The sequence below is a fragment of the Peromyscus leucopus genome, chromosome 12 (assembly GCF_004664715.2).
Source record: "Peromyscus leucopus breed LL Stock chromosome 12, UCI_PerLeu_2.1, whole genome shotgun sequence".
NCBI lineage: Eukaryota > Metazoa > Chordata > Mammalia > Rodentia > Cricetidae > Peromyscus > Peromyscus leucopus.
The window spans coordinates 80,132,289-80,151,311 of NC_051073.1; the positions used below are offsets into that span (position 1 = coordinate 80,132,289).

At 51.2% G+C, this 19,023-nt stretch overlaps 1 protein-coding gene and 2 pseudogenes across 2 annotated transcripts in view; 2 read left to right on the top strand and 1 right to left on the bottom strand.

The window, feature by feature from the left end:
- Positions 1–4,678, top strand: part of LOC114682709 (ubiquitin-conjugating enzyme E2 L3) — a 54,718-nt gene extending 50,040 nt beyond the window's left edge. For both annotated transcript variants that reach the window (XM_028856682.1, XM_028856683.2), the window contains one exon: positions 2,401–4,678. In XM_028856682.1, coding sequence (XP_028712515.1) covers positions 2,401–2,555 — 155 coding nt within the window. In that variant the 3' untranslated portion in view covers positions 2,556–4,678. The remainder of the gene's footprint in view (positions 1–2,400) is intronic.
- A 2,599-nt stretch (positions 4,679–7,277) lies between these two features.
- Positions 7,278–9,052, bottom strand: LOC114682711 (annotated as a pseudogene).
- A 2,996-nt stretch (positions 9,053–12,048) lies between these two features.
- On the top strand, positions 12,049–16,417 carry LOC114682712 (annotated as a pseudogene).
- The last annotated feature ends 2,606 nt before the right edge of the window (positions 16,418–19,023 follow it).

Genomic DNA, 19,023 nt, shown 5'->3' on the forward strand with positions numbered 1-19,023 from the left:
AACTAATCAACTGTGGTATTTCTATATAGTGACAATGTGTAGCCATAAAAAAATAATAAAGTGTGGATTCATGGTATACAAACTTTTAAAATAGCATGGTACATGAAACAATTACAAAAAGACAACACGGCAATGTGATTCTCTCTACAGTTTATGGATTCTGGCTATGTAGCCCAGGCTGGCTTCAAGCTAACAACCTTCTTGTCTTACGCTTTTTTGTTTTGTTTTGTTTTGTTTTTTGAGACAGGGTTTCTTTCTCTGTGTAGTTTTGGTGCTTGTCCTGGATCTCGCTTTGTAGACCAGGCTGGCCTCAAACTCACAGAGATCTACCTGGCTCTGCCTCCCGAGTGCTGGGATTAAAGGCGTGCGCCACAACCGCCTGGATTGTCTTATGCTTTTAAGTGAAATAATTTAAGCTGTGAAGGCGCCACATCTAGTTACTTGTTATGATTTGGGAATTTGTATGCTTCTAATCTCTTGGTCGATAGAGCACTTTTTGTGGTAAATCCTGTCTTCGATAGTTCCTCTAAGGTGGGCTTATTGCTCACAAACAGGTCCACAGCTTCTTAATGCACTTTTTTCTTTTTCGTGATTGGAAGTAACCTAATGAGCAGAGTGTGTCACACTGACCCATCACACACAACTTCCTGGAGAGGTGACCTTGTGTACAGACCCATAGAGATGTGCACAGGCTTGCTGTCTCCAGGGCACAGGAGAAGGGGCTGACGAGGGCCAGGAGCTCCAGATGTTCTGTACTTTTCAGAAAATGATCTCTACTAGCCATATTTTCAGTTTTGAATGAGTACATTTATTAAGTGTACAGTGTCAATAGTGCTGGGTGGGAGGTACACACCTTTAGTCCCAGAAATTGGGAGGCAGAGACAGGGGGATCTATGTAAATGCAATGCCAACCTGACTGACTTAAGTGAGTTCCAGGCCAGCCCAGGCTGCATAGTGAGACCCTGTCTAGAAACATTGGGGATAGGTAGCATGACACCTACATGGGGGAGTGTCCTCTTTTTAAACATTATTTCTTTATGGATTCTTTGGGAGTTTCACATGTACCTCAATTCCACCCACCTCCTGGTCCCCATATTCTCCCTTCACCCCTGCACCTCAACAGAAAATTAAAAAAAAAAATCAAACTAAAATAAAACATAATAAACACAACAGTAGAACAAAGCACCCCCCAAAAAACCCTCTTGGCTTCTCCATCTTTCCCACCTCCTCAACACCCTTTCATCCTGGTGGCATTAGGAACCAAAGTGTGTCACACAGTGGACCCTTTTGTCCAGTCAGCTTTACTAGCAAATGTTCATTGCTATGAGTCGTTGATCTGGTTCATGGCCTCTGGTTTCTGGCAGGGGGTATCTTTTTTGTTGTTTTTTGTTTTTGTTTTTTCGAGACAGGGTTTCTCTGTGTAACTTTGTGCCTTTCCTGGAACTCACTCTGTAGCCCAGGCTGGCCTCGAACTCACAGAGATCTGCCTGGCTCTGCCTCCCGAGTGCTGGGATTAAGGGCGTGCGCCATCACGCCCGGCTTGGGGGTATCCTTTAAAGGTAGCCAGTTGGAATCTGCAAGAGAGAGTCCCAGGCAGCGTAGTCTCCTCAGGTGAGACTTGCACATAAAAGAACAAATAGCAGATAGAGAAAACATCAGATTGGGTGCTTACAACAGAAACTGATGGGGGTGGAGGTGTCAGCCGGAGCTCCAGGTGAGCTTTCTCTCCACGCTGAACTGCTAACTCTGCACAGCTTTCCCACTGCAGGCATGTTTATGTCGTGAGATAAACAGTAGTCACTTGGGTTGGAAATTATTTACCTTCTCGCTGTTCTCAAGGGCACAGTGTATTTATTCCTAGGCTGTTTTGCTACTCTCTGCTCCCTGTCACTGAGACTATAGTACACCCCCAGATAAGGAGTCTTGGAGAACACTTGACATTGGAGTCTCTTCCAGAGCCAGCTTCTCAGTTCAAAACAGCATATGACAGTTTACCAATAGACTGTGCGTTTCACTACGTTTCAGGCCTGCAAGGCTTTTCTGAGGCTGGGGATCAGTCAAGCTGTTAGTTAACGATCATCTGTCTCTCTCCTGATTACAGAAGAGATGGGTTGAGTTCTGGTGGTCAGAATAAGCAGAAGGCCGCTTTGTCTTTAAAGCACACTGTGGGCATGGGATATAGCTCACTTGGGACAGAGCCAACCTTGCATCCATAAAGCCCTGACTACATAACACCCCCAACACTCAGCAGGGTCAGGAATTCCAGGTCATCAGAAAGGAGGAGCAACCAGAGTTTGCGTCGGTGTAGAGATGGCAGTTTTTCTCCTGAGGTCAGTAGCGTCTTACCTGTGCTCTTTCTGAGTCTGTTTTAACCCCAATGCCTTATCCTTCTTTTGGCAGTAATCCAGTCCCTCATAGCACTGGTGAACGACCCCCAGCCTGAGCACCCCCTCCGGGCTGACCTAGCTGAAGAATACTCTAAGGACCGTAAAAAATTCTGTAAGAATGCTGAAGAGTTTACAAAGAAATATGGGGAAAAGCGACCTGTGGACTAAAATCTGCCATGAGTGATTCCAGCAAGTTTGAGCAGAGCCCCGAGCAGTCCTCAGTCACCCCGCACAGCAGGACTCTGGAAAACTGACACGGGCCGCCACCTGGCGTCCGCGTGTGCCAGTTACTAACTTTCTACAGTTTTCTTAATCAAAAGTGGTCTAGGTAACCTGTAAAGAAGGATTAAAAAATTCAGATGTTCTAGTTCTGCTTGCTTTGTTTTAAAAATCACTGCTTTAGTCTACTTCAAAAGAATGGCATTTCTTTTCTTGCCCAGATTTACTCAGAGTTACAGTTAGCCCAGGTTTAAAAAAAAAAATGTCCTGGTTCCCTCTGCCCATTGCCCTTTCCCTTTCAGTGTCCCTCCACAGACGAAGCCCAGCTCCCCACAGAGGTAGCAGCGCTGGCAGCTCTTCTCCTGTGCCACACTGCCTGTGGGTGACAGCTCAAGTCCCCTCATGCCACCCTGTTAATGTCCTTTAAAAAATTACAAAACAATATCAGCGTCCCCTCCCTCACCCCAAAACAATGTCTGTGCAAAGGGAATCTTAGCAAGTGTTTCCACAGTAACAGACTCAGTGGGCAGACCCCACGCCCCCAACCCGTGGTCAAGCTGTGCCCGAGTCTTTGTAGAGAACCCTGCAGTACCAGGTTGGTGGTGGCCTTGGGGGAGGGCTGTGCCAGCAGAGAACGCCGTGCGCCCGCGTGACGATGTCTCCAGTCGGCAGCCCTCCTGCAGCTGTGCTTGACGGCCTGCTGTCGTTACAGGCAGAGCAAAAGCCAGGATGTTCTTTTGAAATCTCAAGCTTCACCACCACCACCACGCTCTGCCGAGGTGTGCCAAGGAGTCCCAACTCCTCAGCACAGCAGGCCACCACTGTCTCCCCTCCGCGTGGTTTGCCCTTTGCGATCAACATTGGTGGCTTCTGCTTTGTAACCAGCTGCCCCTTCCTCAGAGCAGCTGCTGAGGCAGCCCAGGAACAGGATGGCCTTTCCAGAGTCAAGCTCCACTTGAAGCTCACTCAGTAATATCCTTTCAGTATGTTTTATATTGTTTTCATTGCCTTTTTTTTGTAGAAATAAAATTTGACCTTAGAATTTATCATCAAATGAACTTTGTCAAGGTTTGAATGTTAATGTCTTTTCAAGGCAAGTGGGACTGTCCTTGAAGCAGTGGTGCCACCCTGAGGGAGCTGTCGGCCTGACTGCCTGTGTTTACCAACTCACTTAGGGTCTAGATCCTGTGGAGAAGATTGCCTCAAGAGCTCTAGCTTTCTGCTTTAACCGTAGTTCTCTAACTTCAGGGCTACCTGGGGTTCACCTGCTTGGAAGACAGCTCTGGGTTTTGCCTATAAAGGAGTGAGCCAGGTCCTCTCAGGCAGTGTGACACGATCTAGTTTCCAAGTTCTTGGCTTCTGTGGTGCATAAATGAACTGTGCTTTAGTTCTAGGTATGCACGGGGCAGGTTTCTGGAGACTTCCTGTGCCCAGGATGGCCAGAGCACCGGCCTGCGTTTCTACGTCTGTCTCTTCATTGGCAGAAAAGTGACAATGGATTTTATTTCATTCACATTCAGATTTGTAATAAAATGCCAAGTTCTGTTACAAGTTGTCCAAACAAACCACCATTTGTTCTTGTTGCTTTTCTGAATCTAGAGATAGTCCAACTGTCTGATAGCTTAGTTCTACCTGCCTGTTACCCCTCACTGCTCTCTGCTCACTATGGGAGGGTACCTTTATGCCAGCAGCCCCTCTCAGGGACTCTCAGCCCTAGTACTGACAACCATGGCCTGCCCTGGAAGCAGGGGTCTGGCTTGGAGTCAGTGGTGTCCCTCTGGGCTTGCATGCCTTGCTCTTTCTAGCCCTGCCCTGGAGCAGGCTTTGAGCAAGCTGGCAGGCAGCTCTGGCTCTCCAAACTAAAGAAGAGCTGGATCCTTTAGAGAAGGGATGTCTGTGAGCAGCCAGCCAGCCACCCACCCACCCCTGACACAAGTTGGCTCAGGAATTCACATCCCCCTGGTTCCTTGAAGTGCCCGGGTCTTGTCCTGCTCTTTCCACGATGGCAGAGAATAGGCTTTCTAAGATGCTGTGACCCCATCTGTCCTTAATAAAAATGTTCTCAGACACTAGTTTGGGTGTATGGGTTTCTTCCTTTGGGGATGGACATGGCTGGGGGCCTATGTTCTTGGAAACTAAAGAGAGTAGTGTCTAGGCCTCTGGTCTCTTTCCTCTGCTTGCCAGCCTCTAAAAGAGGCATACAGGTGTCTTGCCAGGTAGAAGTAGCTGGGGCAGTCAACACTGGGAAAACTGCAGAGACCCCATGGATATCCAGGAGACTGACACACAAGATGTCACTTCATCCTTCTAGCCCCAAGAAAATGTGAACTGCATTTAGCAAATGTGAGAACTAGTCGAGAAGGGGGTTTTGATCAGGGGCTTGAACTGAAGAGTATGTGTCTTTGAACCATAGCCATATCTGGAAACTCACTGGGTTTCTCAGACAGCTCCTAAGACACTACAGCACCAGCCAGGCCTGTGACAAGTGGGCACCAGATGAAATCAGTTTACCTCCCAGCTGGGTCTGCAGATCTTGTAGGAATACTTCCTGGGGCATTGTTTTACATTGGCTTCCAGACATTCCTGGAGCCTTGCTGGCTTTGAACTCAGAATCCTCCCCGCTTGTTTCCCTTCAAATAAGTATTTAGCTCTAAGTGCCCTGCATCCGGACTGTTATTCTTCTACTCCCGTAGCCAAGGCCCAGTTTCCTTGCTGCTGAGTAAGTAGCTTGTAAGCCATTCAGCTTTGGTTTGGCATGTCACTTCCTCTGGCCTTAAGAGATGTGTCCCCCAACATGCTGTGCAGTCTAATCTAGGGAGAAGTCAGTCTGATTTGACCTGCCCTGCCCACGGCCTATGTGAGCAAACAGCACTGCCCCAGACAACACAGTTGAGGAAGAAACGGACACTGTGACATGGTACCCAGCCCAGGCCGCATCTTGTAAATGGCATTTCCTGGATGACTCAAGACAGCAACCTGGAAAAGCAGACAGTACAGACCACTTACCTGGCACCATGCTCGAAGTCCAAAGAAGGAAGCTTACCTCTAAAGAACCTTCCTCCTCTTCCAGTGTGGCCCAGATCACACTGACTTGCCATTTGTAGGCTGGGCGGTATCCCGGCAGAGCTTTCCCTTCTGAGCACTCCATTGAAGAAGCACACTCTAGGAACTGTCTGTAGAAACAGGCTGCCCTTGTACTAGGCCTATAGCCAACAGCCAACAGAACGTGCGCCCGAACCACAGGAGTCGGGAGGAGGTGAATGGTAGACAGCAGAGGAATCACTGCCCAGGGCAGGGTCGAAGAAGGCTATAATAGACTGAGGCCAACAAGGAGGAGGAGGAACAAGATCCTTCAGGAAGCCACACGTCTTATCAGTCAGGTGAGAACTTGCTTCCCTGACCCCCCAGTTCCAGGATAGATGTAGGCCAGGTCAGGTCAGTTCAAAGCCTGCTCACCTGTAAGTCTGTGGTGAGGGCACAGAAAATCAAGTTGATAGGAAACTTACACAGCATGCATGAAACTCTGGGCTTAGTCCTAAAAACCATGTAAACAGAGTGATGATGCACAGCTGAAATCCCAGCATTGGCAGGAATAACAGTTCAGTGCCATCCTTGGCGAGTATCAAGACGGTCTGGTTTGCTAGCATTCACGTGGCATCCCAGTTTCCTTTCCATCTTCCAAAATGGTGCAAAGCTGTGCTCCACCACCTTCCTGTCTACTCCTCCCAGCAGAGCATCATAGAGCAGATGTAGCTACAATCCCAGCTTCTCGTTTCTGCAGACTACCTCTCCTGGAAAAATGTAAACACTCCTATAACTTGCAGAGCCTCTTTGAATCTGTTCCCTGAAGTGGCTTTCATATAACAGGTTACCTCCCCTCTTTAGATGACTAAAACTACTACTGTAGTATGTGCGTGGTATGGGTGTGTGGGGTTGGAGGGAGGACAACTTTGGGAGTTGGTTTTTTTCCTTCCACCAGTCCTGGGGATCAAACACAAGAACTTTTACACAATTGGCCATCTTGCTGGCCCCTCAGATAACCTCTTTTTAAATTAAACTTATGCTTGTTACCATATGCCTCCCCCAAACACCCTAATGAGGATCTTTTATTTCCCTCCCATAAAAAAAAAAAAAAAATGTAAGCATTGCTAGAGCACAGTGGTATGGGCTTGCAGTCCCAGCTAATAGGAGGTGATGAAGGAGGATCCTTGAGCCCAGGACTCCAAGGCAGTCTTTTTTTTTTTTTTTTTTTTTAAGATTTATTTATTATGCATACAATGTTCTGTACTGCATGTGTCCCTGCAGGCCAGAAGAGGGTACCAGATCTCATTACAGATGGCTGTGAGCCACCATGTGGTTGCTGGGAATTGAACTCAGGACTTCTGGAAAAATAGTCAGTGCTCTTAACCTCTGAGCCATCTCTCCAGTCCAAGGCCAGTCTTAAGATGAGTTAAGATCCCCCATTTCAAAAACAAAACATATGGACCATGGTATGCATGTACCCCCTCCAAGACAAGTGCAAGCAATTTTTTAAGGGATTTAAGCATGAACAAAATTAAAATTAGAAAGTGAAGATATTTTTTGCATATCTTGGTTTGAGCCACAAAGGAGCTCTCTGTGCCATTCTTATTTCTGCAAAGGATACCTGGACACTATAAACTAGCCAAATCTAAAGACATTACTTTATTCACACCAACCTCTCTCCACTGCTCCACTAAACAGGTAGTTTTAACGGCAACATGAGTTGGCACCCTATGCTCAGGCAGGCCTGAAGTCCAGATGTCACAGACCAGGCAGGGCTGCGCAATACTGCTCAGCGGCGAGGACCTGGTTAGTGACTTGTCATTCTAAGAAACCAGACCCTGCTCCAAGGCCTGGTTCCACGCTGAACCAGAGCTTTAGCCCTGGCCTTCCTCCACAGTGAGAGGCAGTTCGTAGCTAGCCTTTGGTGTCAGGGTAGGAAGGCTCCAGGAAGGGCTCAAGCGTTGCCTCACAGGGACCCCTTCCCCAGGCCTTTTGGAATCCAGGTCGTCTAGGCGCAGAGCTGCACACCATTCTGGCCAGCCGAGCCGCAAGGTGGGTGCAGTGAGGACGTGCAGCTCATGCAGCCGCTCCCAAGAACAAGAGAAAGCATCGGGGCCCTCACCGCAGCCCCCTGCTGGAGGCACACTGGGGTATCCTGGGTGTGCCATCAGTTCGGCAGTCAGGGCACGGCCAGCAGGGATATCTTCGAGGGCCCGTGCCAGCGACGCCAAGACGCGGTGAGCAGACATGTGCGGCCACAAGTGCTCAGGCCCACAAAGGCGTCGGTCCACCTGTGCCACGATAGAGATGTTGCCTAAGTTCCGGTAGGGCTAGGCAGAGGTGAAGCAGGCCGGCAGGTCAATTCCTAACTTTTTTGGCTGAGAAAAGGGCACATCTGGCCAAGTGAACGCACTAGGACCTTTGGGACAAGGCAGGGTTGGATGGGTGGAGGAGGCGGTGCTCACCGCAGGCCGTGCGGGAGAAGGGCCCATGGCAGCCCGGCATCGCGCTCCACAGTGCAGGCGAAGGCACGCGCTGGTGCTTCCAGCCACGAGCAGCTGCCCACGCCGCATTCTACTGGCAGCCGCGTGAAGCGCACCCGAACGCCTGCAGAGCCTCGGCGAACACCTGACACACTCCTGCTTGGAGAGGTGGGCTCAGCATCGACCTCCCACCAACCCTGGAGAGCAGCCCCACCCCACCCCATCAGAGCGCTTCAATCCGCGTACTGGAGCACGTGCACGTGCTGGTGCCCGTCTACGTGCGTGGGGACCTGCCCAACAACTCCCGGAAGCGGCTGAGTTGAGCTTCTAGTTCCTCCCGCACCTGGAGGGCACAGACACCTTGAACTTCTGAAGCAGCACAAAACGAGGAGCTCCGTTTGTGCCACGGTGTGACTGCTCCAGTGTTCGAACTAGGAGCGTATCCAGCGCCCGCGTTTGCCCCAACGACTTCCTTTAAAACCTCTGGGCTGAGCTTTGAGGATCTTGATGAGCATCCTCCTGCAGCCACGCCTCCGCACCTGGGCAAAGCAACGTCTCCAGCCGCTAAGGCCTCCGAAATCCATCTTCCCGAGGAAGAAGCCTTCTGGGCTGAGGAGCGACGAGCGTTGTGGCGGGCCGGACCCACAGGACGGCCTCGGACAGGTTGGCGTGGAGGCCCGTGGAATGCCGTGTCTGCAGGCGGAGCGCGAGAGCGAACAGTCTGCCACCGAGCGGGCGCCCCCAAACCCGCCCGGCCTGCAGGGCGCCGCCCTTACCTGCGGGCCAGCTCGGCCGCGCTCTCGGCGGCTGTGCCGTTGACCAGCAGTGACACGCTGGTCACAGTTCCTGCCAGGAAGGCTCCACGATGCCCTCATCGCGCCTCGGGCAGTAACCAAAGTCATCAGCGGTGACAACCAGCTGCACGCGGGGCCAAGCCATTGCTGCGAGCGCCGTCTGGAGACGGGGGGAATGCGCTGCAGCATCCGGACTCCGGCCCTGGACGCTGCCGAGGCCCCACCCCGACGCACACGCCTAAGTGCGACTGCACGCCGCCGTTGCTTTTGCCACCTAGAGGTCTCTGAGCGTACTGCAGACGCCCGGGTCAACCGCTCTGCAAAGTTTTTTTTTTGGCCCATGTCTATATCCATTCTCTCTCTCCCTCCCCTCTCCCCTCCCCTCCTTCCTCCTCCCTCTCCCTCTCCCCTCTGCGCCTCTCTCTCTCTCTCTCTCTCTCTCTCTCTCTCTCTCTCTCTCCTCTTCTCTCTCTCTCTCTCTCTCTCGAACCGTAGTTAATAGATGGTTGTGATTGACCACATATGAACACATGCTGGACCCCAACTCCAGTCTTTTGCAAGAGCAGTAAGCTCTCTACCACTGAGCTATCTCTAGCTCTTAAAAAAAAAATTGATTTTTGAAAAGTAATTTTTTTAAATGGTGAAAACAAGAGAGATACTCAAGAAAAAATCCCCTTGCTCTTCTCTACCATTGCTAAGTTTCTGAGCAGTGTACTGTCATTCCGTTATTTTCTCTAAGAAAAGACACCCACTCACTCTTCTCCATCACTAAGGAATGATGCCAAGTTATTTCATCCTTGTGATGTTAATTTTCTTTGTTTTTATGCAGTGCCTATGAGCTTTTTCTTGTTATTAGATGTTTTTACTTTTTTCAAATAGCCTGTTCCTCACTGGCTCTAAGGTGTGTGTGTGTGGGGGGCTTTTTCTTAGTAAAAGCTCTGTTTTTTGTTTTTTCTTTCTGAGACAGGTTTCTCTGTGTGGCCCTGGCTGTCCTGGAACTCACTCTGACCAGACTGGCCTGGAACTCAGAGATCTGCCTGCCTCTGCCTCCTCAGTGCTGGGGTTAAAGTGTGGCCACCACTGCCTGGATGTAAAAGCTCTACATGACAAGAACACACGCATGCAGACCAGCGGCTGCGCTGGAGAAAGCCTGAACCCATCTTCACCGTGAGCTGCAGGCAGCTTTTCAACCTCATGTTTGCTCTTTGTCAGTAAGGTTTTCTTACACATAACTTACCAGTAGTCACCATGGTGACAGCCAGCATTTGCTTGTAATGTGGCTGTCTTGATATTGTTTCAAGCACAGTCTTATGTATCCCAGGCTGACCTCACTATTCATTCAGCGGGGGCTAGCCTTGAACTTCTGACCCTTGCATGTGCCACCACACCTGGTACAGGGAATTGAACCAAAGACTTCATGCATGTTAGGCAAACACTGCCAACTGAGCATGCCCAGCCTGTCTTGGTTTCTCTTGTAGAATGCCTGTTACTCAAATCAAGCCTGTGATATTGGTAATTTTGTTTCTGTTTTACAGCCAAGGAACTGAAGACTCACCAGAGAAGTGAGTGGAGCAAGAACTGTTCTCTACAGGTTGGAGCTTAGCCTGTTCTGGTTCCCCCACCTTATCTGACCCCTGGATCACAGGCAGAGGGAAAGAGTATAGTTTAATCACAACGGTACCTGATGATGCTTTGTAAGGGTTGGAGGCCTCAAAGTACCCTTCAGCCAAGTTCCTGGCGTAAACACTGCTGTGTCCAGTCATAGTGATTGTTGAACCATCAGGTAACATCCAGCCACTGTGCCCTCGGGAGGCTGCTCTCTGAAAGGCAGAGGCCTTGCGGCCTGGGCTCTGAGAACCATAGATGGAGAAGAGGAACTACTAAGCACTTACTGTGCTGGGAATGAATGGAGTCATTAGAGATCAGGGCTCACAGCTTGAATGCCTGCCCTAAAGAAGTACCAGCTGTTAGACGAGAAAGACAACGTGGCAGTGGGGGACGGCTGGCTGTCAATCTGTTGGGAATGACAAGCTTCTGTGATGAAGGGAAAAGAAAAAAGTTGAGGTGAGTTTATATGGGTTTTCATAAGGTGCAATGTGTATTGAAAGTAGGTCTTTGTGGCGGGTGGTGGAGCACGCCTGTAATCCCAGAACTCAAGAGCAGAGGCAGGTGAATCTCTGAGTTCGAGGCTAACCTGGCCTACAGAGTGAGTTCTAGGACAGCCAGGGCTACACAGAGAAGCCCTGTCTCGAAAAACCTATATATAATGTAATACTCACTTGTGGAAGGGTGCTCTCAGCTCAATTTACAGACGAGGAGGCGGTGTTGAGAGGCTGAGTCACATCAGCAAAACAAACCAAAAACAGGGACAGGGATTGAAGCTAGATCTGTGTGGAAAACCAGGACTCTTCACTGCTTCCAAAAAGAAAGACTTGAGAAGGAAATGCTGGCCAGTCCACACTGGCTGAGGGAAAGCAGCCTGGGAGGGAGCAAGAGTCGGAGGTCCAAGTCTGTGCAGCGACCAGGGATGAGCGGAGGAGGTGTTTGTGTCATAAGTGGAGGCTGTGGCTTTCACCGTGAGGATCAGAGAAGCAAGCCCCAGACTCAGCGCCCTTGGCAGAATAGAGTCAAATCTATAAACATCCCCAGCACGGGTTAGCTGGCTGGACAGAGAAAGCCAGCAGGTGGGGAGGAGCCAATGCGGGCCCCACCACAACCATTGTGTCGGGAAGATAATGAGCGGAGGCCAGATCCTGGCCAATCAGAGTGGAGTATGTAAATCAGCGCCCTCCGAGGCTGCGGGCGGGTTCCAGGCACTGTGCGGTAGTCCTCAAACCGTGCTGACGAGCGAGCGGACCCAGAAGCGCAGAGGAGACGCTGGTGAGCTGCTGGGGCCGCCGAGGCGCCCTGGTCTGGAAAATTTGTTGGGCACACTAGTCGTCCAGACAGTTGCAAACAGAGGGCAACTGTCCGCAGATGCCTGGCAGGTCCCAGCAGAGAAGGGTGGGGCGTCTGAAGCACACCCCGAACAGGGAGTGAGGGGCCATAGAGGCCTGGATCTACCTTGACTTCCTCTCCCGCCTATACAGAGGAGTCTGCATCTGTGCTGTCGAACCTGAGAAAGGAAGCAGAAGCATTTAATTACCCACATCATGGCAAGGTACCGCCACCACTCAGGATATCTGGCTGATGACGAGGCTGGTCACAACACCTACATGACTCGGGTAAGTTGGTCCAGCTGACCCGACATTAGTGTCGGACTACGTCCACGCTTTCTCATCTCCAGTCGATCTCCTGGGTCACTGGTAACACCAGATTTTAGCTTTGACTCCCTTAGGCCTGCCTGCCGAGCCTGATCACCCTGATCACCCTTTCACACTCCCCTCCCGCGGCCTCAGGTGGTACTCGGGTGGGCTAGAAGACTGAGGAGGAGCATGGAGTCAGGAGTCAGCGTGGAGACTCAAGCTGGAGAAGCAGGCTCAAGTCCTCAAGTGTAGCGCCCCAGGAAGACAATGCAGGGTTGTGCTAGAGACAGGAGGAGGTAGAGGAGGAGGAAGGGCCTCTTGGCTGCCCTTCATACCATGAACACAGAGTTCCACTTTCAGGCTCCAGCTAGGCCTGGCATATATGAATATAGGCATTGGGACCTTCAGGTCACCCCTGCTTTGCAGAGAAGGCCTGAAGAGGATCTGTTCTGAGCACTTCACACAGCCTGAGGTAGCAGAGCTGGGATTCAAACCCAGGATTACCAGACTTTTAATGTCATTCAGAGCTGTGAGATGGTTCAGTGAGTTAAGGCACTTGGCATCAAGACTGATAGCCTGAGTTCCATCCTCAGGATCCACACAGTAGAAGGAGAGAGCCAGTTACAACCAGTTGTCCTTTGACCTCCACACGTGCACTAAGGCAGCACACATGCACCACAGATGCTATAAAGAATCAAATGCAGTTCAGTGGTTGAACATTTGCAGAAGCATGTTCAGGCCTGGGTTCAAGCCCCAGCACCAACAAACCTAAAAAGAGAAAAAGTCTTTCTCATTGTTCAGTCCACGCAGCTCCTAATAGCACCTTAGGAGGACTCCAGAAATAACCCCACCCCTTGCCGAGCACCCTGCCTGCTATGACAAGTCTGTCTGTTCAGATGCAGCTGCACAAGAAGCACCTGTTGCCAGAAAGGGGTCAACCTGCAGACTTGGACGTGTGCCACACCTACATCCATGAACGATACTCGGAGCACCAGGGCCACCAGCAAAAGCCTGGGCGCCCTCAGGTGTTTGGCGGCTTCTGGATTTCCTGACAGAGGACAGGTACTGGAGAGCCTGCAGACAGTGGTGGAGCAGGCGACAGAGCGTTTGGCTACCACCAAGACAGAGGCCGGAGTGCCACTGGTGGATGTACAAGACCCATTGGAGGTGCCAAGTGGCAGGCAGCGGGCTCGAGCCAGACCCAGCATCAACTCTGTGCGCCGGCACCGCACTCGGCCCACGCTCTGTGCTGGGCGCCCAAACAATTACCCGTCCCGCTCCAGTTCCGTGTCCGATGGCCATAGCAGTATCACAGCTGGCTGGCCGGGCTTCCACGGCCAGGACAGTAATCCTGGTGCCCGAGGCTAGGCTCACTGCCACCTATGAGGACAAACTCCTGCTTGAGAAAACCTCAAGAGGCTACTGCGTCTGGAGAACAAAGGGTGAGATATGTGGCCATGCTAAAGCTGGCGCAGGGTGGCCTGAGCTCAGGGCTGGGTCGTTAGGCCTGGGTGGACGCTGCTCAGCCATTCCTTTCTCTTTGCAGAAAGGCCTGAATCATTCCTGCTCCCGGAGGACTCTCTGCTGTGGACTCACTGGGCAGCCAGACCAGCAGCCAGTGGACCCGGAGCAGCCCTGTCTTGGGTCACTGGCTTTGGGGATCCAGCTCAACCACCCCTGAAACATCAGAGCTGGGACTCGGAGAACAGGAGATGATTTTCCTTAAAGAAGAGTTAAACAAGGAGATGAAGTCACTGTTAAACCAGCCAGCATCCTTCAACGTGCCTGCTATTGTTCACTCAGGAACCCCATTGTACCCTGGACTTCCTGGCTGAGCATCGCCTCTTTCCTGCCCTGCAGCGTGTGGTCAGCCAGGCCGTAGACAAGCTCAGCCATGCCTGCCGCCACGACGGCTTCCCCCTCTTCCCTGTTGCCTCGGAGCCCACCTCAATGCTGCCTGGGAACTCTGATCTTCTGCAGCCCGACTCTAAGGCATCCGTACCCACCAGCAGGGAGGATGGGTGGAGCAGTGTGACTCTCCCACCACAGCCTCCAGCCTTAAGACAGCTCGTAAGAAAAGCAAGGGCAGACGGGAGTCCCCTCCATGTCTAACGCCCAGATGACTACCAGATTCAGGCTCAAGGTGATGCCTACGCAAGTGTCGAATGTCCCGACCCCCTCACTGCACTCCCTGCAGGAGTCCCCTGACTCCGATCCCAAGCTGCAGAAACCACCTGTGGCCCCGAGCTCCAAGCGGGTTATTCAGCCCTGTCACGGCCTGCACCTCACCCTGCCCGCCCCTGGATCACAGTGGAGGTTGCCTCTGGCCGCATCAGGGCCCCATCTAGCATCCTCTTCCCTCCCTCCCCCTTCCCTGTGTTCTCCCCACGCCTTTTTTTGGGAAAAAGCTTCTCCTTCCTCTGCTGCAGTGTGTTCAGAGGTGGCCTCAAGAGTGGGGCTGGAGGCGTAGAAGAATGTCCGCAGGGAAGGGCTCCTCCCACACCGGGGAGCCGCTGTCGCTGATGTCCAAGGACAAGATCTCTTGCCCTGATTGCAGAAATCTTCTGGGTAGATCCAAGCTCCTGGGAGCAGGAAACCTAGTCTACCTATTTTCCCAGGGGTTGTCAAAGACTAATAAAGGCTATTTTTACCCTGCGATTTTTTTTTTTTCTCCCTGAAACAGGGTGTCGTGTAGCCCAGGCTGGTCTTTCAAATTCATTCCATAGTAGGGGATGACCTTGGACTCCTGATATTTTTGCCTTTACCTTCTAAATGCTGGGATTACAGGCACGTATCATCATGCCTCCTGCAATTTGGGTATTTTTTAAAATTATTTTTTGTGAGCCCCCCCCCAAAAAAAAAAAAAAACAGGGTTTCTCTGTGTAGCCCTGACTGTCCTGGAACTCTCTCTGTAGACCAGGCTGGCCTTGAACTCAGAGAGTCCCTACTTCTGTCTCTCAAGTGCTGGGATCAAAGGCGAATGCCACCACTGCCTGGCTTTGTGAATCTGAGACCCTGCCCCATGTCTCCTGTGAACAGGAGCCTTTACCAAGAGGACCACTCTGTTCTAGGGTGGAGTAGTCAAGCTGTCCTAATCCAGCTGTAGGACTCTCTAGTCTTGCTGCTCGGTAAAGGGGACATTGGTCAGGAAGTATATATGAAGACATAGGGGCCTGACCCTTGGAGGTCCTGGAGTCTCTCAGCCCTCCATCATCAGGCTCAGGTGTGATTCCTCCTGTACACCAGCTTGCAGGAGCCCAGGCTGCCCAGGCTGCCCAGGCTGGTGGGCACTGCTCTAGCCCTGACAGGTGAGGCGTGGAGAGTGAATGTCGTGGCAGAGCAGGTGTGGCAGGGACGATTGGTACAGGAGGGCACAGGGGTGTGGTTTCTCAGGGCAGCAGAGGGATGGCAGCAACAGGGCTAAATGTCTCCCTTTCCCTCCTTGCCTGTTGCACAGAGCCCTGGCACAAAGTTTCCGAGGAAGAAGCCCCTGCCGTCCATCTCATCTATGTCCAGCTTGTCCTACATCTCTAACCCCTGGTTTGAGGAGCTCACTAGCTTTTTGGTTGAGCAAGCGGTCTCTCTGCTTCTCTGCAAGCACAAGTTTGAGGAAAGCCTCACTAAGCAAGTTGGCTTCATCTCCTTTCCTATCACTGAGGTTCTCATGGACATCTTCCTGGGCTTCAAGAAGGTGAAGGGCACCCACATCCGTTTGTCCTCAGACATCAACTGGACCTGCCTTCTGCGCAAGTTGGAAGAAGCCGAGTTGGCAAGGCAGGCCATGAGGCATGCCTCCAGGTCCGCGGCCTCCCGCCCTAGTACCTCCCGTGTTGGCACCTCCCGCCATAGCTCAGAATCGCCCTCCGTGCAACCCAAGCTGACAGGTGACGCCCCTCAGGATCAGAGTGCAGGGTCCCGATTCTCCCTCCGGCCTGAGTTGCCAATCCGCCAGCTGCTCAGCCTCGGGATCCCGGTATAGGCCAGGAACAGATGCCCAGGAGCCCTTCAGAGCCCAAGCTGTCTGTGTTCAGCGCTGGTGTGGTCTCCAGATCCTCCCAGTCCAAGGAAGTAGTAAACACCGAAGAGCGTGAGGACAGTGAAGAGGAGGAGGACGGGGGAAGTGAAGAAGATGAACTCAAGAATTCCTCTGAGGATGAGCAGCCTGAGGTTAGCCTGCCTGAGCCTGAGGTGGAGGACTTTGTCAATGAGTCCATCGTAAAGAGCCCCAATGACTCCCCATGAGACCCCTGGAAGCCACACCGAGTGCTCCCTCTGCTCCTCCAGCCCTATCCCATAGCTGGCCGCCCAGCCAGCCCCTGTCCAGTGAGGCCAGACAAATGTGTGCTCAGCAAGTCCTGCCGACGTTATCAAAGGAGCAAGAGACAGGTGGAAATAAATGCCACGTCGATGACACAGTTGTCTGGTCCCGGGTGTGTTGTGTCTTTCCTTGCGCCTGGTTGGATGCCTACCCTTGAATAGCACCTGCAGGGTAAGCCAGCCCTGAAGTTACATACTTTTCTTTGGGATACAAGACAGAGCACTGATGCCACACCAAAGGAATAATTTTACCAAGGTCCAACTTGGTGAACCAATGATTTTATTGGGTTTACAGGAGAATGGATGAGTGATTGCTTACAGGAGTGTGTGACCTCCAAACAGCTCCATCACCAAAAAGTCTCATGCCATTTTAGATAATGACCTGACAATAGCTGCATAAACAGGAATCCCCCCCCCCCGCGCGCCCCCAGCCTAGGCTCCACTTCTTCCATACTGTGTAGACTCTAGTACAGTGGTTCTCAATTCCTAATGCTACGGCCCTTAGTACAGTTCCTCATGCTGTGGTGACCCTCAACCATAAAATTATTTTTGTTGCTGGGCGGTGGTGGTGCACGCCTTTAATCCCAGCACTTGGGAGGCAGAGGCAGGTGGATCTCTGTGAGTTTGAGGCCAGCCTGGTCTACAGAGCGAGATCCAGGAAAAGCACCAAAACTACACAGAGAAACCCTGTCTCAAAAAAACAAATAAATAAATAAATAAATAATAAAAATAAACATGCTAAGGTTCCGGCTGTGTCAGGTCGAGAACTCCACCCAGCTTGTATGTGTATCTGTATGTCTGTCCCTTCTTCATTCCTTTGGCACCCTGAGTCAAGGTTTCAGACCCGTGCCTTTCTGGTAATGGCAATGTCTGCTTTGGGAAGATCTTCCTCAGCGGGGGTAGCTTCCTTCTTGCTTTGATGTGCTCCACGCTCACCTTGAAACTATGGGAGAATACAGCCACACCCTTCTGACCCTTGCAGGGCTCTCTTTCTTTCTAATTTGCTTTGTTGTCTCTAATTCCAGAGACTGAGTTTTCGTGCCAGGCCATATCGTGGCTGTTGGTTGGCCATGCTGTTGGTTGGAGGTTTCAGGATCAACATAACTGTCCAGCAACAGTTCTTGGTAGGAAAGGTGTATTATCAGGGTCCTCTGGAGTAACAGAATTTATAGAATGAATCTCTTTATAAATATGGATAGAAATGGGGTTTATTAGAAAGATTAACAGGCTGTGGTCCAGCTGATCCGAAAATGGCAGGCTGTGAACAGAAAGTCCAAGAATCCAGGTGTTGTGTGCACAAGCTGGGTGTCTCAGCTGTTCCTCAGTACACACTGGAGTCCTGAAGAAGCAGGCTCTAATGCCAGTGAAGGAATGGACTTGCTAGCAAGGTGAGAGCAAGCAGGCAAAGAGCAAAAGTCCCCTTCTTCCATGTCCTTATATGGGCTTCCAGCAGAAGACATGGCTCAGATTAGATCTGGATTAAAGATCTGGAATAAAGATGTCTTCTTGGCTGGATGGTGGTGGTGCATGCCTTTAATCCTAGCACTCGGGAGGCAGGAGCAGGTGGATCTCTGAGTTTGAGGCCAGCCTGGGCTACAAAGAGAGTTCCAAGACAGCCAGAACTGTTACACAGAGAAACTTTGTCTCAAAAAACAGAAACAAACAAAAAAGATGTGTTCTTGCCTCAAAGATCAGATTAGAAGTTGTAGCACGAATCCTAATTGGTTTTAATAAAAACCCAAAGCCAGATATCAGGGTAAATGCAGAAAGATCAGGGACACAAAGGAACGAGCCACAGCCACCTCTCACCTCACCAACTCCTCAGCTGAAAAAGCTGAGCTCCTGTCTCCTCCCGCCTCATATTCCTTTCTCTGCCCAGCCATGTCACTTCCTGTCTCAACCTGCCTAGTGCTGGGACTAAAGGTGTGTGTGTCTCCCAAATACTGGCAGCAAAGGCATGACGTCCCAAGTGATAGGATTAAAGGTGTGTGCCACCACTGACTGGCCTCTATGGCTAACTAGGGGCTGGCTTTGCCCTCTGGTCTTCAGGCAAGCTTTATTTGTTAGAGCACAAACAGAATATCACCACAAGAAGTGGATCTCCCCACTTCAAATGAAGCAGAAATTCCTCACAGGTGTGTCCTCTATTTTTGGGTTTTAGTTAATTCTGGATGTAGTTAACAACTAAGAGGAGCCACCACAGAAGGTCTTCCTGGAAGGGTCTGCGGCTCCTACTGACTGGCGGCTTTCCTGCCAGAGCTCTCCTAGAGATGTGGCTCAGTTGGAGTGCTAGCTGAGGGTGCACAAAGCCCTGGGCTCCATTTCCAGGACCATTCAAACTAGACACAGTGGCAGTCCAGAAACCCCGGCACCTGGGAGGTGGAGCAGGAGGGTTACAAGTTTAAGGTCGTCCTTAGCGATACAGCAAGTCCAAGGCCGGCTTGTGACACTTGAGACCCTTGCCTCAAAATTAGCAAATACACACACACACACACACACACACACACACACACACACATCTAGTGGACCTGTGTTGCCTCTCCCTGAGGCATAG